General features: G+C 39.9%; 1 protein-coding gene across 2 annotated transcripts; it reads left to right on the forward strand.

Annotated features, from left to right (window-relative positions):
* The first annotated feature begins 3663 nt into the window (after positions 1 to 3663).
* On the forward strand, positions 3664 to 19584 carry ISY1 (ISY1 splicing factor homolog). Of its 2 annotated transcripts, XM_054977269.1 has the most exons (11): positions 3664 to 3770; positions 5971 to 5993; positions 6538 to 6589; positions 8531 to 8596; positions 9070 to 9112; positions 9601 to 9713; positions 9978 to 10095; positions 11322 to 11444; positions 16677 to 16789; positions 17680 to 17766; positions 18847 to 19584. In XM_054977269.1, exons 1-11 carry the CDS (start codon positions 3768 to 3770, stop codon positions 18952 to 18954), a joined length of 849 nt encoding a protein of 282 aa, XP_054833244.1. In that variant the 5' UTR covers positions 3664 to 3767; the 3' UTR covers positions 18955 to 19584. The 2 variants fall into 2 exon arrangements, with proteins under 2 accessions (XP_054833244.1, XP_054833245.1); XM_054977270.1 differs by lacking the exons at positions 3664 to 3770; positions 5971 to 5993 and adding an exon at positions 7145 to 7219.
* Positions 19585 to 21011: the final 1427 nt, after the last annotated feature.

Raw genomic sequence — 21011 nt, forward strand, 5'->3', positions numbered from 1 at the left:
TGCACTTTTGCCTAGTGTGTACCTAACTCAATACAGAGTGGACCTTAAAGAACAGAGATGTCAGTGGGACTAAATTCTGGGTAGCAGTGGCCTAGTAGTTTTGCTGTCATTCTACAAAGCAAAAGTTCTATTGTATAAGAAGCAACTTCACTTTTTAGTCATTTAATTATGGTACTGGCAGGTGCAAAAAGATAGGTGCTTGTTCACTAGGTCAGAAGTTGTCTGGGGTAAACCTAGCAGCATATCAGGCAACACTTCTATTGCCTACCAGCTATAACTGCAGGCATCTCCGAACAGGAGCACCAGCTGCCATTAGGGTTGAAAACAACCCTGAAGAATAATGTCCCTTTAAGAGCCCCGTGGCGCAGAGTGGTAAGCTACAGTACTGCAATCCAAGCTTTGCTCACGACCTGAGTTTGATCCCAGCGGAAGCTGGGCTCAGGTAGCCGGCTCAAGGTTGACTTAGCTTCCATCCTTCCGAGGTCAGTAAAATGAGTACCCAGTTTCCTGGGGGTAAAGTGTAGATGACTGGTGAAGGCAATGGCAAACCACCCTGTAAAAAGTCTGCCAAGAAAATGTCATGATGTGACGTTCCCCCCCATGGGTCAGTAATGACTCAGTGCTTGCACATGGGACTACCTTTACCTTTTAAGAGCCTTACTGTATGGAAATGGGTGCTGAAGCTTTTCATGGCATAGAGGCAAAATAACACCTGTTCAAGAACATCCAGAACATTTTTTCTCCAAGCAATTGGCAACCCAAGCTTATAACTTGATCTTACTTCATACATCTAATTCTATGTTACCAATATGCGTAATATGGCCCCATCTTTGAATAATTTAATCCAGCAATTGGAGCTAGGCAGCAGTTCTTTTTACAAATCTGATGAGTTTGCAGGAAAACCTTTAAATCTTTCTGAAAAAAAGTCCCAAAATAATAGTTTCTGTACCTTTAAGAAATGGATGCCCTCTGAAATCTTCGTGGCTGTTGTGAGGGTTGCTAAGCAACCCCAATATTGCCAGCCTTCAAACCTTGTCATTAAAAGGGAAAGGGAGGGGTACTTTCTGGAATTATTTTGGCCTCCCCATTCATTCCTGCTCATTCCCGCCCAGGAGAGAGGACTCATGGGGGCAGGCCCAGCAGCAATCAACTGGGCAACTTGCTACCACGTAATTTGTAGTCAGGTGCAGCGGTGGCTACAGTCTGATGCCATACAACATGCCTGTGCCCAGCAGCAGCCTCCACACAATTCGTATGACCTGTCTGGGCCTGGCAGGGGTTTCCACACTGTTCACCTGAGTGACTTGCTACTGCATGGCTTTTGCAATTTGGCTAGATTTTTACCAGAAAGAGACAGCCAGAGAGAGGGAAGGAGGGAAAGCTAAGAGCCTGTGTTGTGGTTATAGTGTCAGACTAAGATCTGGGAAAATCTGGTTCAAATACATACTCTACCATGGAAGCTTATTGAGAGCCAGTTGCTCTCAACCTAATCTACCTCACAGGGTTATTGTGAGGAAAAAATGGAGAATGGTTTTTAGCTGGTTGGGTCTCCACTGGGGAGACAAGTGACATATAAATGAAGTTAAAGGAATAATAAAACTGAAGATTGGGTTGGGGTCAGATAAAAGAATGGTTGGTTGGTGAGTGGGGATGGGAGATGCACAGAAAGGGAAGAGGAAATAGTGTGGAGAAGGAGCTACAGGGGACACATGAATTAACTCCAGCATATCCTTGTGGGTTCCCTGTTAGTTTAAATAATATTATTTTTAAAAAATTGTAAATGGTCTACCCTGGTGTTCCAGGATAAAAGCCAAAGGACTTCTTGGTAAATGTTCTCATATGTAGAAACCTTACCTTTACACATTTAAATATTACAATGAATCCTAGCAAGTTGTCTTCTTTCAAAATAACTGATGCGTGTTTGCAGTTATCAGACCTATGGACATTGTAGTGTCATTGTTCTAATAAAATACTTTAAAAATATTTAAGCATTTGTCTCATCAACTGAGCACTTTTTAAACTCAGAATCAGGCTAAACATGCCTAAGATCATGTTATAAAAATACTCAATTACATGGAAAACGGGTGGTTTTTGTCAGCACCTGATCCAGCTATTATTTTACAGTCTCAGAGACTCAAGATGGTTTACAAAATATAAAAATTAATTCAAACAAACAACAGAGACCTCCAATCAACAATAGGTCTGAGATTAAAGATTTGGAAAATAATACGAATTAAAAACTGCTTAACACAGGACATGCCAAAATACACAAAGGTAAAAAAACAATGCAATGAGGGCTGTGTCTAATAGTTTAGCTTTGAAATGGCCAGCTCTTTCTGTAGCCTTACTTGGTCTAGGCTTAATGATTGAGAGTAAACAACACCCTTAGGATCCTGCTAAAGTTGAAAGTTAGGTGGGCATGGTTGTGCCTGCATGTGGAAATGCGCCAAAGCAATGCAGCATGTTATATTGTGCAATTGTGAATGCCAGATTTATTTCACTATATTATACTTTCTCCAAGGAATTCAATGTGATATCCCAGTGAAGTAGGTTAAGATGAGAGAGACTTGAATTTGAGGCATCGGGAATGCTCTAAAGGGGGAGAGGAATACAGGGCCCTGTCCTTAGTGTGGGGAGGGGAAGAGCTGCTAGTTCATCTCTTCCTTGAGATCGCAAGAAAACAATTGCAAAGTTCCTTTCCCCCAATGATCTGGAGGGGCTCTCTTTGAAAATCGTCTTTGAAAAGCTCTTCTTTCCCCCTGCCTCCCGACTAGGGACATAAGGCTGTTTTCAACTACGGTTCCCAGGTAAAATTGCGTCCTGGCGCGTTAAAAAACAGGTGTCTGGCATCACTTATGGTTTAGTTCTGTTTCCTCCAACCATCCCCCGCCATGAAAGCTCTCTGGGTGACCAATGGCCAGTCACACTGCCTAACGGACTTCACACGGTTGTGGGGATAAAATGATGTGCTTCGGGTCCTCACGGAGAAGAAAGGCAGGGTACAAATTAAGTAAAAAACAGACCATGCTAATTTTTTTAAGTTGCCATTGTCAAAACAATCCTCGCGAGGTTGGAGCAGAGGCTCTGTTGAACCAGTAACTTGGGCGCCAGCTACTGGTTCGGAACATACCATTGCAACTATTTAGTTGTACATGCCAGCAAACCAAACTCATTCCTCTCCTGGCTGGCCAGCCTCGCCTCGTTTTCCGTAAACGGGAGAAACGGTTGCGCAGCACCCATCAAAGCAACTGCGCTAGAGGCCCAAGCTCGGCTTCATATTCACGAGGTCCAGGGAGTATCACTCTCCCTGGAGAACGAATTTCCGTACAGAGTCAAAAGGGATAAAGTGGGGTGGAGAGTGTTTTTAATAAATATGCACAGCCACATAATAAATAGTAACTTTTCCGGATACAGCCACGGGTTAGGAGTCTTTACAAGGCTGTTTAACAAACACCGAGGGGGGAAAGAGACTTCTTTGTAATAGCGTCCTCTGGCGTTTCTCTCTTGTATGTATTTGAATCAGCTTTGGGAGAAAAGCGCCCACATTTCGATAATGTTTTTTCGCCCCGCACATGGAGGTGTCTCTCGCTTGCCATTGAGAACCGGAACTTCCTGGAGAAGCATTAGGGCCATGACTTCCAGCCTTTCTCTTCCAGGGCAACTTCCCCGCATGCGTCCTTTGATTGGCGTGCCGTTGCTTTCACGGAAGCGCTTTCAGGTGGGCAGCTGCATTTGGAGGAGCGGCGCGTTTCGCGGAGGCCGTCGCTATGGTAAGTAAATCGAAGAATAAGCCTCGCGCAATCCTTGGTGGTTCGAGCATACCCTAGCGCATCAGTCCGTCCGTCTCTTTAAGATCCCCTCACCCGCCGTGAACATCCGGGCGCGCATGCGCTGGAGGGAGGGAGCCACGTGCATCTCGATCTGCGCTTCTGCCTTGTGGCTGGCAGACTGAGTGGTTGTCGGCGAAGCCGCGCTCGCTCAGTCTCGGTTTCCCGCCTCTTATCTTAGGATACCGACTTGCAACTTTTCTTCCCAGGTCTAATTCATGTGCCTTTAAAATTCTACTCGACTGAGAGAAAGTCAGCAGGTTCAGCTTTCCCTAGCAGGAAAAATACCTGCTGAGTTTCTTCCTGCCTTGTTATTTTTAGAGGCACAGAAGACACGATCTGCTTTGCTTCTAAACGCGTTATATACTCGGGGCTTTGTTTTGTGCTCAATGGCACCTTAGTCCTGAAGGGGAATTGATGGCAATCAGTGCAACAAATCAGTGTAACCTTATGTGGAGTGCTGTACTGGCACTTTTTTTAAAAAAAAAGGTACTGTGGATACTGTATATAAAAGTTCTGGGGTGTTTGGTTTTTTTTTCAAATCAAGAATGTTGGGAACAATTTTTTTTCAAAGTTACTTTTTATTAATAGAAATAACAGCCCATAGAAAGGGCAGAAAACAAGAATAAAGAAAAAGTAGAAAAAATAGTAAAGCTTACAAGCAAGCGACAAGAGAAAAAGAAAATAACTTAGAAAAGAAAAAGAATAATAATACATATTTCATTTCTATTCTTCTCTACAACACTTCTCTTATTTTAACAAAGTTACAATCTCTGCAACATTTTCTTTCCCACTACTGCCTGCCTTCTATTTGTTTTATATTCCCCCATTATCGTCTTAATGATCGAAACCACAAATCATCCAGTCACTATTCCTCATTTTGTGCAGAAAGTCAATAAAGGGCTTCCAGTTAGCCAAAAAGATAAACAATATTTTGTCTCTGATCAAAGCTGTAAGTTTTGTTCTTTCTGCTAGCTCTGTCATTTTCATAATCCGGTCCTCAGTTGAAGGCAATTCCATATTTTTCCATTTCTGTGTATACAAAAGCCTAGCTGCTGTAATCATATAGAAATAAAATCCCATGCCGATTTTCCAACTGTTTATTCGTTAGTCCCAACAAAAAGGCTTCTGGTTTAAACTGTACAGTGGTCTTTAGTATTTTTTGTATTACCATATGAATCTGGGTCCAAATTTTTTTAGCTTTATGGCAAGTCCATCAGAGATGATAAAATGTTCCTTCTTGTTTCTCACATTACCAACACTTATTTGACATACCTTTGCTCATTTTGGCTAATTATCAGGAGACATATACCACCGATAACATCATTTAATAAAAATTTTCTTTAACACAATGTAAATTTAAGCCCCTTTACCCACACATTTTCCCAATGGTCCATTATTATATCATACCCAAAATTTTTAGCCCATTTTACCATGTTGATTAACTCACGGTCTCTCTTTATCCAGAGGTAATTAAAACTGTGTTGCCTCTCCCCTGCCGGGAATTTTCAGGTAGCCATGCCCTCAGGTCATGTCACTGGGAACAAATTTATTTCACAACCCTTTTATAATACACGTTAGAATGGAATACTTTTAGAGCAAGTATCTCAAAATCAGTGGATTTCTGGAATAATGGACAGTTTATTAACTTGTACAGACACTGGCTCTGATACAGCCTTCCAAGAAAGGCATTATCTGCTCCAAAAATATATATTAAATTTGAGATTTTAAATGAGAAATTGATTTTATGGAAAGTTGGCCGGAAAGGAAAAAAATTAGCAACTTTAAAATCTTACTTGAAACAGAATATCAAACGGAGAGGGGGAAATCCGCTTGGTTGCTATATAAGAATTATCTTTCTTGTGTATGATGCTATAGTGCTATAAAATCTGATCTCCCTATGTATATATTTGGAGCTCATTGCTTTTAAATTTTTAAACATTTAAATTTTTCATTCAGAGTTATGTATGCACTTTTGACCCATGTATACCCATGTGTCTATAGAAAGCATAATACTGGGTTGTTGGGAAATGATTGATCACCATTACTGTGTTGCATAATGTTCTCCAAACTTATTTTTGCTCATATTAGTTCTTCTTAAAAAAAAAAAAGAAGATTTCATTTTTTCCCTCTCTTTGTTTAGGCTCGAAATGCAGAAAAAGCTATGTAAGTACATTGAATCCGAAGTGGCTGTCACTGACAGGATTGAACATATTTTTAATATGTTTAATATGCTTATAAATTAAGTTGTGCTTTTATAGCTTTCATATATTAATCTTGTCCTTCTCTGACTGTACATTTTGTACATAGGGGTGTGTATTCTATATTAGGCTGCCTGGAGGATCTTTGTCCAGGCTAAGGTAACTTCCTCCAACTTCAGCAGTCTTTCCTTTGAAGGAAGAGCCCCTTATGTTGAAAGCACGCTTCAAAGTTTGTTCAGTGGAGTGGCAAGATGCCATAGGAATGCTAAGTGGAATGGTAGAGTGTGTGCCAGTCTTTCATTGAGAGACGTGCAGGCTAATTGCCTGAATTACACAAATTTGATCTTGTCTTCAAAGGGTAAATTTGGTGCATCCAGTGGTAAGCTACAAAAAATGTCATAGTCGTATGACACTTAAGAAATTTCACTATTCTAGCTGTAGAACTTTACTCAGTGCTGAAATTCCCATGATAGATGGATGGATGTTGAACTTATCTTTCTTCCTTTTAGGACAGCCTTGGCAAGATTTCGCCAAGCTCAGCTAGAAGAAGGAAAAGTTAAGGTAAGCTGGAAAGTAAAAATGTACTTAAATGCACTGGGTTAGAGTCAGCAGCCTTTTGTGTAAGGAGCATAGATCTTTGCTGCATTCCTCACTGCCCAGCAGCCCCTTCTGACCCTGGGAAAGTTGATTGCAGGGGTTGTGGAGTCCATGTAGACTAATAGACCTGCTGGTCAGGAGGCTGCACTGAAAGTGCAAACCTCCCTTTCTTTCACTTCTGCAAGTACAATTCTGCTGATAGATGAGGAGGAAGGCACAATTTGCCCCCCGGTTCTCTCTTCAGTACAGTATCCTGGTGGATTCTGCAAACTCAGGAATGAACTTCCTCAGCATCAGGAGGCATAGTTGGAAGGGAATGCAACAAAGGACCACATGCATCTGCAGATGGATTGCTGGATTCTGCCTGTTCTTTGGAGTTGAAATGCCTCACCTGCTGTTCTTGCAATAAAACTTGCCAACCTGTAATAATAATATAAAGGGTGTGTGTATGCATATTATCTGTGGAGTTACATGTTGCACTGTGTGTTTTGTTTCATATACTGAATATGAACTGGAAAGAAGTTGAATGGCAGCAGTCTTGCATAACAAGCAAGGCATTAATCAAACAGGCTGAGACTTATGAAAATCACATTGGTAAATTGATTTTAGATTTTTGTTTTTAGATCTGAGCAATTAAGCTGTTAAGTTTGAGAGTTATATAATTATTTGCCTTACATTGCAAGCTTTGTTTCTGTCATGTGCCTCCAACCAAGGAAGACAAGTGACTGTGTGTTGCTTCCATGGCTGTAGGACAAAAATTGTTGACCATATGTTGTTGGTTATATATGGGACTAATAAAGGTGAGAGTCTTCTACACTAGAAGCTTCTGAGGAGGAAAATTGCAAGGAGTGCTTTCAAATAGTTCTTAGAGCTTAAGAATAGCATGCTTCACATTAAAAAAAAGAATAGCATGTTTTAGTAGTATGCAAATACTCCTGAATATATAGGCATAACATTGAAGAGAGATTCAGGTGGAGAGCTGTGTTGGTCTGCAGTAGAAGAGCAAGATTTTAGTCCAGTTGCACCTCAGAGACCAACTAGATAGGCATCTATTAGATTCAATCATATGATTCTGCTTCTAGCTAGAAGAGATTCTCTAACCTTTCATCTCTTTGAGGTTGGTGTTGCCAAAGAACTGCAATTACAAACTTGAGTTTTGCACATGACACCATTTTGTACCATTAGCTGGCCATGTGATGTTTCATTACAAATCGGAGTTTTCTCTGGTTTGTTAAACAATAAAGACAATACAAACAATAAAGCTTTTATATATTTGCTTTAAATTTGTGTATTATCAATCTGTTAATGACAACTAATAGAGAACATTACGGTCCGGTGCCCAGTGAAAATACAGGACTAGTTTTTTCCCCCCATTAAACTGGTAACAGCTTGTCTACTAGACTTGGGGCTCCAGTACAGTAGGACAGTACACTGTGAGGATGTATGGATCGCAAGAAAGACATTAGCTGTGAGCCCCAGGAAGAAGGTGACATGAGTCCTCTATGGAGGGAGCTGTGGCCAGAAGTCCAAATACTTGTTTATTACAAGATCTGCTCTATAGCTTATACTCATTAGAAGAGACCAAACATAGTTTTACGGTACCTTTGAGAGATGTTTAGGTGTAAACTTTCATTTCCAAGGAAAGAAAATCAACTAGTTTCAAGATAACTGCAGGGAATATTAGACTATGTACCCTGATTTTGTATTTGGTATGTAGATGGAATATTAAAGGGTCTAGAGATTCACATGCTGCAGAAGAAACTGGATCGTTAATGGGGATGGTCCCTGAACAGTCCTCTGTTATGTAGACTAGGAAAGTATAATTGACTGCTGTTTTCTATGTGTACATGTTGAGCAGTACAAAAACTTTGAGAAAAAGTGATATATTAATTTTTTTCCAAACAGGAACGGAGGCCTTTTCTTGCATCAGAATGTAACGAATTGCCTAAAGCTGAGAAATGGAGACGTCAGGTATTTGCTGCCTGTGACGGTGTGGCATGGTCTGAGTAGCAGTCTTACTGTCAGTGCTGCACTTTCTCATTAATTATGGAGGGCATTCAGAAGATTTATTGTAATTTTTGGAGCCACTTCTCTCCTAGTGGATCAAATTTAGCAGTTTAAAAACTAGAAGTATAAAAAACACAGTTTCTAGACATTTCTAGACTTCCCTCCCAGAAAAATCTCATCGTATGAACTATATCATCCTGCTTCAACTGATAATACCACAGTCAACCCAATCGATCTTTGCTCACTTAAAAGCAATAAATAAGCTATAGACTTCAACAAATAAATATGCTATAGACTTTAGGCTGGATATGCAGATTTTTTTTCAGAAAGCTAACTTGTTTTTAAATGTGTCACATAACATTTTTGAAGATAGTAGTTTGTTTCTAATTTGTCTTAGGAAATAAAACGCCTAATTGCTGCATAATTTTTTTTTAAAGATTATTGGTGAAATTTCCAAGAAAGTGGCACAAATCCAAAATGGTAAGTTCTTGATAAAGGGCATCTTGTTTAATATTCTCATGCCTCTGCAGAAACTGCTCTTCATTATTGTTGCTTAAGTCTGTACCTTTTTTGGCTTCTAATCTTGAAAGGCTGACACAGTGGAGGCATAGCTTCGTGATGGTGACCTGATAAAGGTGCTGCTGCTCTTGTTAAGATATGATACAGAATATTGCAAATCCAGTACTTGCCAAGTCTATCTATTATTTATTGGACAAGTCTTATTGATGCCACCCTTCAGTCTTGAGTTTGGCTCATAGTAGGTTTGGTATATTCAGTTTTTTGTTGAGTTCCATTAAGGCTGTTGAGAAGAGGTGAGACAGTCATGCTATAACAATTCATATCACACTATTCTTATTTATCAGTATCCTACAGTTCTTGCAGAAGGTCAGAACAGAGAGAGAGTCTCCTTGTAGTGGTATTAATTCATCAGTGATTGAAACAACTGTACTTTTTTTCTTTCAAAATAGCTGGTTTGGGTGAATTCAGAATTCGTGACTTGAATGATGAAATCAACAAACTTCTAAGAGAAAAGGGGCACTGGGAGGTCCGAATAAAGGAACTAGGAGGACCCGATTATGCAGTAAGTATAAAACATGAATTGGGTTTCCTTAGAGATATGTGCAAGCAATACATATTTAGCAGTCTTTAATTCTAGCCCGGGTTATTACATGCAGTTATGTGAGAGTCTCCATATGCCAAAAAGTTTACATGAATTGTTGCCCAGATAACTTGGGAAAATGTTAACCAAACTAATGGTTTAAATCTGAATTGTGGAATTTTGCCTATAAAGTTAGGTTCTACACTACGGGACAGTGTTAATAACCATGGATTTTTTTCATTAAAGAGAATTGGACCCAAAATGCTTGATCATGAAGGGAAAGAAGTTCCAGGAAACAGGGGCTACAAATATTTTGGAGCTGCTAAAGATCTACCTGGTGTCAGGGAGCTTTTTGAAAAAGAACGTAAGTGTATTTTGTTGTGTATGTGGGTCTTTGTAGATGAATACTGTGAATATAACAATGTACTAGTCTAAAGTTGTAGAAATTTCAGGTGGGGTACTATAAGAGTTATTTTTCTATTGCCTATTCTGTTAATACAGAAGTGGAATTTCAAACTCCTATTTACTCAACTGGTGTCTTGCTCAACTTTTATGCCTTACTTTTAAAACTGCTTAGTTGAACAGAAACCTATTTATTTAAGGACATACTCTCATAGCCTCTGTTCTTTTCAGAACTATCCCTTACATGAGGGAAACAACAATCTGCATCTTAATTTGTTATATTGGGGCCACAGAGATCCCAAGCTGTTAGGGAAAAATACGTGAATGTTCCACCAACAAAAAAATAAAAGTGTTGGATCCTACAAACTGTCCACTCATGGAGGCAGACTTTTCCCTGCCTACCCCTTTACTTGGTTGCCACTGGTAACCCTCCAAAAGCTGATGCTGGAGGCTGGGAGAGCCTCACGGAAAATATGCCATGTTGGGTAAGAAATGAGAACTGTAGGATGTTCAAGTATCTTACTTCACAACACCAGATAGTTGGATCCTTAGATTCACCAGTAGAAAGTGCTGGATGGTTGCTGATCCTCCCACTTTTGCCCTTCCCTAGCAGGCATTTCTGACCTCAGGAAAATTTATTTCCAGAGTTGCAGGACCCACTTGGTGTAATAGCCATGCAGGTTGGAAGGCTGCACTTGCCAAAAGTAATGTTATCTTTCCTGTATGTGTAATGAAATCAAATTAAATGACATAGCATACTGTTAAGTGGTGCTGCAGGATTTGTATTTACACAGTCGAATACACAATGTGAATGTTCACATTTTATGTATTTATTATTATTTTGAATACATATACACCCATTAAATTTACAACTATAACAAAAATATATGTTATCCTACATCCACTATAAATTGCTGACTTAAATGCTTACATTTTGAATGCTTACTTACATTTTGGAACTTTTGTAGCCGTGGTAGGGAAAAAGCTGGTGTCCAACAACTGCCACAAAAGAATGGAAGTAGTTGGTTGTCTGAGCCAAGATCCTGGAAGAGAAATTGAGATTTGCATTTTGTGTGTGATCTGTGGGTACCTTGCGCAGTGGTTTAAATACAGGTGTAAGTAACCATTGGGTCTCTCATTCACATTTTTTTAATGTTTGAGAATGAACTTTCCACTTGTTCCCCTCAGCCCTTCCTCCTCCAAGGAAGACACGAGCTGAACTCATGAAGGCTATTGATGCAGAATACTATGGCTACAGAGATGAGGATGATGGTGTTTTGGAACCACTGGAACAGGAACATGAAAGACAAGGTATGTATAAGCAAAGCAAGGTTGTACTTCCACTTAATTCCCTTTGCAGGACTTCAGTGTATAATTTCCTGTAGTGAGAGGTGTCGGCCCTTTTCAAATGGCTTTTGTTTCAGTTTCTTCAATATGTAACCCTTCTGTTATTGTGTTGGTAACAGAGGGCAAGTAGTGGTCCTTGTATTTTGACTTACACTGTGCATTATTAAATGCTCTAGGAGTGTGGCTTGTATTTGAACTACATCAACTGACTGGAGACAGGCTTCTAACTGATCAGAAAAAGAATTTAATAGAGTTCCTAACTGAAGCTTTGTATGTGATTGTTTGCACACCAGCTAGAAATACAAGATGAAAGATGAAGGCATTAACAGTGGATGGCAATGCTAAGGCAGTTGTTCATGCCATCAGTCCTTACTGGGCAAAGAGCTTTTGACAGCCTTTTAACAACAACATTCGATTTATATAACGTCCTTCAGGACAACTTAACACCCACTCAGAGTGGTTTACAAAGTATGTTGTTATCATCCCCGCAACAATCACCCTTTGAGGTAGGTGGGGCTGAGAGAGCTCTGAGAGAGCTGTAACTGACCCAAGGTCACCCAGCTGGCTTCAAGTGGAGGAGTGGGGAAACAAATCCAGTTCTCCAGATTAGAGTCCTGCCACTCTTAACCACTACACCAAACTGGCTCTCTTTTGATGTAAGAATTGTGTTTTATTGGTCAAGAGCCATGGCTCTGTAAATTTATTTATTCTTTTTATTTCCTTTGGAGTTCCACTGAGGACCCAAAAGTGACTTATGATATTCTTCTCCACTTTATCCTCTGAACAACCCTGTGAGGTAGGTTAGGCTGAGTGTACTTGACTGGCCCTAAGTCACCCAGCAAGCTTCCATAGCAGTGTGGGCATTCAAACCTTAAGTGTCTCTGATCTCGATCTGATTCTTTAATTGCTACACTACATATAGTATTGGTTTAAACATTGTTCCTAGTATATTGTTGAAGGCTTTCACGGCCAGTAAACGATGGTTGTTGTGGGTTTCTGGGCTGTATTGCTGTGGTCTTGGCATGGTAGTTCCTGACGTTTCGCCAGCAGCTGTGGCTGGCATCTTCAGAGGTGTAGCACCAAAAGAAAAGAGGTGTAGCACCATTCTTTTGGTGCTACACCTCTGAAGATGCCAGCCACAGCTGCTGGCGGAACGTCAGGAACTACCATGCCAAGTCCACGGCAATACAGCCCGGAAAACCCACAACAACCATTGTTCCTAGTCCTCTGCACAATAATTTAGAGACCTGAGTACATGTATGCTCCCTTCCCCTTCTCCTATTTCTTACTTATATTTTCCCCCTTTCATGTTTCTCAACAAACCATAGTTTGCCATTACATTTATTTATTTCTCCCGACCAAATAAGACCCAAGGCAGCTTACAACAAACTGTGAGAACCAAGAAAGCCAGAACTGCGCACCATGTTCAAACTGTGCTTTGCAATTCAGAGTTAATGCAAAGTATGGTTTGCCGAGTTTTCATGGTTTAACAGCCATTTATTAAAATGCAAGTTAATCTGTAGTGGAGGTTCTCTACTGTAAGCATGCAGGCTACTACTTTTTTATACAGCACTCAAATAGTATATGTTTCCTGTATATGCTTAATGCAGAAAATACTTCTGAAATGTATCGGGGTATTTATTTGAAACTGCTTAGCCGTTCCTGCAGTAAATAGATTTTCAGTCCTGTTGCTGGGGGTCATAGGGGTTCAGAGAAATGAATTCATGTATTTGGAAAGGAAGGAATTTAGAGAAAATAAGATGGGCTGGAAGGAAATAACTAACCTCTTGCTCTTGATTATGACAAAACAACGCACAAATAGATGTGACTGTGGCCTCCCTGCAGAGTTCCCTTCCTGCCATCATTCCAGTACTTTGAACTGAGCTAATTGGCTCAGCAGTATGGTGTAGCATTGGCCAAGACTTTCATAAATGAATATGCTTTAATTAGATAGTGGGGTAGATACTGCTCTGATCAAATTACCATTCATTCCTTAAGGAATGTCAATGTTATGATGCAGTTGCTGAGGTTTGGAGTGAGAATTGGTGAGCTTTCTGTGCTCTGTATAGATCTTATGATTAGTCAGTTCACTGTCAGTTTGGTTTGTCTCCTATGGCATGAAAAACTCTTGGAAGATGGTAAAAGCACCTGTCCATATGGCCTCCCCCTGTCTTCTTGTTGTTTGGAATCTCCTGGTGCCCGTCTCACAACTAATTACTCAGTTGACTGGTCATTCTTTGCATTTTCTTGCCATTGTTTTCGTTACAGCAGCCAGCAGGAAATTAGACTACTATACCCAAGGGCAGAGGCATTCAAGTATATAAAAGCCTTGATATGACCAGACCAAAATGTCTGCACTTGGAGCAGTGTTCTTGCCACCGCAGGACTCCTTTGGGAAACCACAGGACTTAACAGCAAAAGTGAAACAGCTGTAGATAGAAAAATGGAATAATTGTATTTCTGCACCCCTCTCTGTCACAGGTTATCTCACTTCACCCGCTTCACTAGACCACCCATGCATCAGTGAACTGAAAATCATCCTGTACAATTCAGTCTGCAGTATAACACAAGAAAAGTTAATTTTAACAAGCTGAAAGTTATGCTGGGAAGAAGCCACATCCCATGCTGCATGGTCATTAGCAATATGACCTTGGAGTAAATTCCTAACCTGAAATATGGCAGTCAGCTCTGCATGAGGAGAATGGCAATTTATGCCAAGGGATATCCCATCTTAATATCACCCATCTTCCAGTTTCTCATGCCTAGAGAAGTAGGAAAGAGAGAAAAAAACAATGTTACATTCAAAGGGAGAGAAAATCTTTTGCTGACTGCAATGGAACGCAGCTGAGACACTGGATATGCTTTTTTGCAGTGTATGGCATCAAAAGGTATCTCTGTATTTTTGCTCCCCCAACTCCATAGTCTTTGGTTTTTAATTATGGCCCCTTTCACATTTCCATTTTAATCCTTTCGAACAGCATTTGCATCCATTTATGAACCATATAGGAATCGCTGTGGCTATTTCAAACAGTGTTGCTTTTTCTGGCAGTGCTGCACAGTTGTGTTTTGTTTTTTACAGTTCGAACTTTAGGGCTATAGCGCCAATGTACTAATACAGTGATACTGTACCATAAAATGGTGAATAGTAGCGAATCAGAAGCGCACAGAATATTTGAGAACTAGTGAAAAGAGGCTCAACCCCACATTGCAAATGTGACACAAGCAGCTTTGTATGAAAAGGTTAAAAAAATCCATCAGCAACCAGCAGCCAAATAGTTCTGTGGAAAGGGCCTATGTGGTGTTCTTGCATATGCTGTCTAATGTAGTAAAAGTATCTTAGGAACTTGAAAAAACAAAAGAATGATGAATAAGAGTAATGTTATGCCCTGTAACAGAAAATTCTTCTAGGCTTGTATTTGGAGTTACAGGAATGATTTGTTGCTGTACTGGTGTGGAATGGATAAAGCGTGGTTGAAAGTGCTTGGAGCAATTATGTGTATGAATGAATAAGGACTTGCTCCAATTCATTTCTGGGACCCAAGATGGACTGTTGTACTTAAAGCACTGATTTAACAAACAAATGCCCCCCCCCCAACTCCAAAAAACTAGAGAATCTTGCTATGTGTTTTCCAACTGTTTTTCATTCGGAACTTGATTATAATCTATTAGATTCTTATACTCTTCTGAATATCTAGTTAGGATTCACCTCTTTTTTTCTTGCTAAGTACATCCAGCTCTTTTAGCGTCTACTGAGGCAATTTCTAGGCTTATTATTGTGCCCCATGCTTTGTTGTAAAGCCTTTGCAACTCATTCAGTCTTGAATTGAGGTGCCCAGGATGCAAAGCACTAGATGAATTCATAAGCCAGCCCAAGTAGATTGATGCTATAGAAGTCTTTGAAATAACAGGAAGCTAGAAACAGTTCCTTGTACTTAAGTGTTCCATTGATTAATTTTTAGCCATATGTAAATTCTAAATTTGTCCTTGATATATTGCTATCTAGCAAATTTTTATGTTATCATTATACATTTAGTGATGATTTTGTCTTTCACACAGGACTGTTTAGATCTTGCCCTTTTAATAGATATTTTTTAGATATTTCACCTTTTAATCTGATCTGTTTCCAGTTACAGAAAAAAGATATACCTACTGTATTCTCCCTCTCAAAAAAATCTGTAGCATCTTTACATTTGATTAGGATGCTTTCATTCATGTAATTGACAAATATATTGAGGTGGATGTAATCCAGAATAGTCTTTTGCAAAAAAACCCCTTATGGCTATACCTGCAGCATAGTGGGAGGGACTCCTACTTGCGCTGTTTTCCTAACCTAAAGCTCTACTGATTACATGTGCAGCTTGTTGACAGGACAAATAACCTCCTCAGTGCCATTTCGGGGGGGGGGGGCAGACTTCCTCCTCCCATTTGCATTGCTGACCAGAATCAGATACCTGTGGTGATTCTAAATAGCGTTGCCATGGAGAATTTGTAGCTGTACATCCTCATGGCAAATATTACATGTAGTTTGGTCTTGTATCAAAGAAAGATATGAATGGCCTGACTGTATGCATGCTTACTTAGAAGCAAACCCCACTGGTCCCAACAGCATCTGATTTCTAAATTTATGTGCATAGGATTACAGCCTAACTTGATCATCATATAGCCATACTGACAACTAGTGAATTTACCTCTAGATGCTTGGATTGTTAGCTTGTTAGCATAGAAGGGATGAAGAACAGCAGGTGATGATGTATATGGAAACAGACGTAAATTCAAGGTATTAAAACATTTAGATTTCTGTGTGTGATATCCCAAGTTTTCTCCATTTCTAGTAATGGATTTTGATTTTGAAATGTGCTTGGATAGGAATTTTTCTTTCCAGGCAAAAATAGCATGAACTTTTTGCAGCAGCAAAAACAGACAACAGTGAATTGTGCCAATATACACTCTCTGGAGTCTGTGGCAAGTCCTGGCATTGCCCTGTTTCCATAATGTAGTAAAAGTGAAGGCTGGCAGGTTGGGAAAGGATTTCTAAACTTGTCTTTTACAGCACTGATATGTAGACTTAGCCTAAATTTATAAGATGGAAATGCAAACATACATTTTGGTCCTTTTCTTTGAGGTTCAGAGCCCCCCACCCCCATCTTCATTGTCTTTGGTACAATGTTTATGTAATACTGTGTACACTGTTCTCAGTTATTGCAGAAGCAGTGGAGAAATGGAGAACAGAGAGAGAAGCACGACTTGCAAGAGGTGACAAGGAAGAAGAGGAGGAGGAAGAAAACATCTATGCAGTAAATGATGATGAGGTACTGTTGTGGTTCCAGACTTGATGCCTTACTTGGAGTAGTGTATCATGGACATGAAAGAATTACATGCAGAGTGGTTTAATTGTTAACTAGCTTGGACAGCCCTGCACATTTTAATATCTTGATCATGTCCACAGTGGATATATTTAATTCTGTAAAATATCTGTTTCATATATGTGGGGAAGATGTGACTGTCAATAGTAGGAATTAGTTTCCAAATTTAAATGAACAAGGAGAAAAAGTACTTTACATTTTGATCTTCCTGCAGTTGGATGAATTAACAGTCACACCATCCTCAGTAGCCTACAGATTTGGGAGGTCATGAGGCCTCCTGAGAACATTAAGCATCTTTCAGTGTTCTGTAGTAATCTTGTCGGTACACCAAATTAGGAAACAGAAGAGAGAGGATTATTCTCTTTTTTATCTCTTTCTGATATAGTGCCCAATTAGACACTGCAGCAGTACAACTCAAATTGGGTCATTCTGAATTCATATAAATTGAGGTGATATTGAAAGTGCAGCATACGTAGGCAGAACTTAAACCCTTCAACTGCTTGCACTTTCCCCTCTGAAACCCCTTCATCTCCACTGGTTTTTTTTTCTTTCTCTGAGAAGCATTTACTCTGCTATCGGAGCTGACCTGCTGGCAAACTGTTGTGTAGAGATGGTTGTGAGTAGAAGGGTAGTGCAGGCAGGATTGTATGTGTGAAGGTTCATTTCTCCTTTCTGGCAACAGATACTGTGTTTTAAATGACCCATGCCACCACTGTTGAACACACTCAGTTCTGTTTTTTGCGCACGGATCTCAGTCACTTTCTTGTAAGGTTAATTTCTAGCAGTGAACTGAAGCAAACAATAAACTACATTAATGTAGTCTGAATGTGTTACAGTCTGATGAAGAAAGTGGAAAGGAGAAGGAAGGTGAGGATAGCCAGCAGAAGTTTATTGCTCATGTCCCAGTGCCATCACAACAGGAGGTAAGAAACAAAGAGAACTGATAAGATGCATAGATCATTTCAGGTTTTTCTTGGAACATAATTTAAGACGCAGGAGGTAGGATTACTGATATAGGAATTATTGGGGTTCAGGAATAATAAATGAGACCAAACGCTACTGTGTTCTGCCAAAATATGATTCTCCATTGGTACTGCAGCTGTCTTTGCCACATCTCACAATATTCCTGAGGCCTTCCTAGCCTTCAGGAGCCACTGCTTGCAAGACACAGGGGCTGCTGTGGGAAGAAGATGACAGCAAAGCTGCCTTGCTCCTGCCGGGCCAGGAGATAAACCCACCTCTTAGTTTGTTCATATTGTAAAGCAAAGAATTGAAGCAAATTGTTTACCTTAAAATTTGGATATGTTCTGTGGTTCAGAAAACAGCTTGCATTTCACTAGAGAGCCAGTTTGCACTGTAAATCCTATTGATACATGGACGCTGAAGCAGGATTTTCATGTTTTCAACATATGAATGCAGATCTGTGCAAAAGGTAATAAACAGCATTTGCCTGTTAATGTACTTTCTAATGGATGATTCTTGTGATCGTGATGGATATTTAGAGAATGAGTTGATCCCTTTACTGGGATTAAATATTTAAATTCTTAATTTGGGTACAAAAACTGTTGTATAAATCAGCCTTAAGGAAGGAACATATATTATTTCTAGATGTACGTATCTAGTAGAGAGATGGCTTAGGAACAGCTCTCAATCTGTTACACAAATAGCATATATCACTGCATAATATGTGAAGTGGCCCACAACCTACAGCGATTCGTAAGTATCAGTGCAGTGATTTACAATGGAATATCTCATGGAATTTGTGCATCTGTTCCTGAAATGTTGTGATAGAGTTTATAGTCATTTTTAAAATAGCAAGTCAAGAAATAATAGACTTTCCAAACTCGATGACTGCAATGGTAGTCTTTGACATCATGCCAGACTTTTGAGGGATCATTCCTTCCATGGCATCAACACTTTTTCTTAGGCCACTTTTCATAAATCATTTGCATTCTGCAGCATTTTGGTAATCTGTTTGAAGGCTGGCTGTGCTTAACTTGCAGATTGAGGAAGCTCTTGTCCGAAGAAAGAAGATGGAACTTCTTCAGAAGTATGCCAGTGAAGCTCTTATGGCTCAAAGTGAAGAGGCTAAAAGGCTTCTAGGACTGTAATAGTTCTTGCGGCATTTCTGTGTTTGTAATCTATCCTAAAACAGTAGATGACTTTGGGAGGAGCTACTTAAAGCATTTTGATTGTGGAGAAAGAAACATTCTCATTGCACTTGCTTAAAACTGCAAGTGACTTTTTCATGAGATTTCCTTGCAGCATCTTATCCCTAGTAAGTTCTTTTTATGTTCAGCCTTTCCAGTGACTCCAGATGACCAGCATCTTCCTTTAAGCTCTCCTTTTCTAGTTACCTTTGCCTTTTCTTAATTTCTGCTTTATGTAGCAATTTCTACTGTGGTAAATACTGTTAGATTAGAAAGTGCATACTAAATACCATTCTACTGTCTGTCTAATCAGTGGCATACAGTAGCATTTGGCAGAAGGCTTATTTAGCTTAGCCTGTGGCCTGTAGATAGAATAGGAAGGCACATTCTATAGCTGATTCAGTTTTATTGTTTTGGTTTTGCAGTGGAACTGACATGCTGTGCCCAAACAATGCAGTTTTCAGTAGCGTGCTCAAAGCTCTTTGGAGTAGCTGCGCACTTGGTTGGATTTTGAAAGTGCTGGATATTTCAGCGAGTAATACTGTAAATATTGTTTAACCTTTGTAATATTTCTCAAAACTTTTCAATAAAACCTTTTTATACATATGAATTTATTCATAATTTTGGTTCATCCTGAAAAGAATCAGACTAAAGTTCCTCAGTTGTTTTAATCTGTGTTGTTGCATGAGAAATCTAATCAGCAGCAACAATATGATTGACTGTAGGAAAAGTGTATAGAATTCATGTGAAAAAATTAATGTTGCATGGCATGCCTTTTATGGGCCATCAAGTCACAAAGACATATTGCAGTGCAGTCTTTCTATGCCATTCTGTATCAGTTCAAAGGTGGACCATGTTGTTTATCTGCTGCAATCTACATTTCTAATGTAACTTTTTAAAAATCCCATTTGACCATTAGTACTTGGAAACTAAAGGAAAACTAAAGGAGAGTAATGGTTAGAGTGTTGGACTAGGATCTGGGAGACCCAGGTTCAAATTCCCACTCAGCTGTGGAAGCTTTTACTGGGTGACTTTGGGCCAGTCACACGCAGTCTGCCTAACCTACCTCACTGGGTTGTTGAGAGGATCAGATGGAGGAGGATATAAACTGCTTTAGATCCCTATTGCAGAGAAAGGCAGGGTATAAAGGAAGCAAATAAATAAATAAAGCTGATTAAGCTTAATTCTACTTTATAGTATTGATAATCACTGGAGTAATGCATTATTTCAGATAGTTAGCTGTGTTAGTCTGCAGTAGAACAGCAAGATTTGAGTCCAGAGGCACCTTAGATCAACAAGGTTTTCCTGGTATAAGCATTCGAGAGTGTGTCCCTTTTTCAGATACCAAGATACTTTAGATGAAGAAGGGAGTTTTGACTCTGGACTTCTTATACCATGAAAATCTTGTTGAACTCTAAGGTGCCATTGGATTCAAATTCAGCTGGAGTTATAATTTTTAGCAGATGTTTTTTTAATTATCTTAATATTCCTAACTGATTTAATGTAGATATGCTGGTCTTGCTAACAACGTGTGCTTGTATACCACTCTTGTAGACAGATCAGTACCCACTCAGAGCAGTGAACAAAGTCAGTATTATTATTAACCCTACAAGACAGCAAGGTTGCTGGGGCTGAGAGGAGTGGCATACCCAAGGCCACCTGCTGAGTAGCCTTGTCGAAAACCAAAATAAAAGACTGGTACAGTTCTTCAGAGAATAAGGAACTTTAAAGCATAAGGATGGGCAGGGCCAGTTTTTGCACTGCCATTGCCAGCCAGGAATGGAGACACGCCTCTCCTGTAAAAGAAGAAAACACCGGTTCAAATTTTGGAAACGTGTTGCATAAGAGCATCCCCTCCGCCGACCGAGGCCCGCCCGGGGCCACTGACTAGCAACAGACAAAGGTAGGTCGCCTCGGGGGCGGGGCGGGATCCAGGGCCCGCCCGTTGTGTTGCTGGAGCGGGGCGGAGCTGCTGAAGAGTTAAGAGGAAGCCGGCATCAGTCGCCGCGCCTGTGTTT

This window comes from Eublepharis macularius, chromosome 4 (assembly GCF_028583425.1).
Source record: "Eublepharis macularius isolate TG4126 chromosome 4, MPM_Emac_v1.0, whole genome shotgun sequence".
Taxonomy (NCBI): domain Eukaryota; kingdom Metazoa; phylum Chordata; class Lepidosauria; order Squamata; family Eublepharidae; genus Eublepharis; species Eublepharis macularius.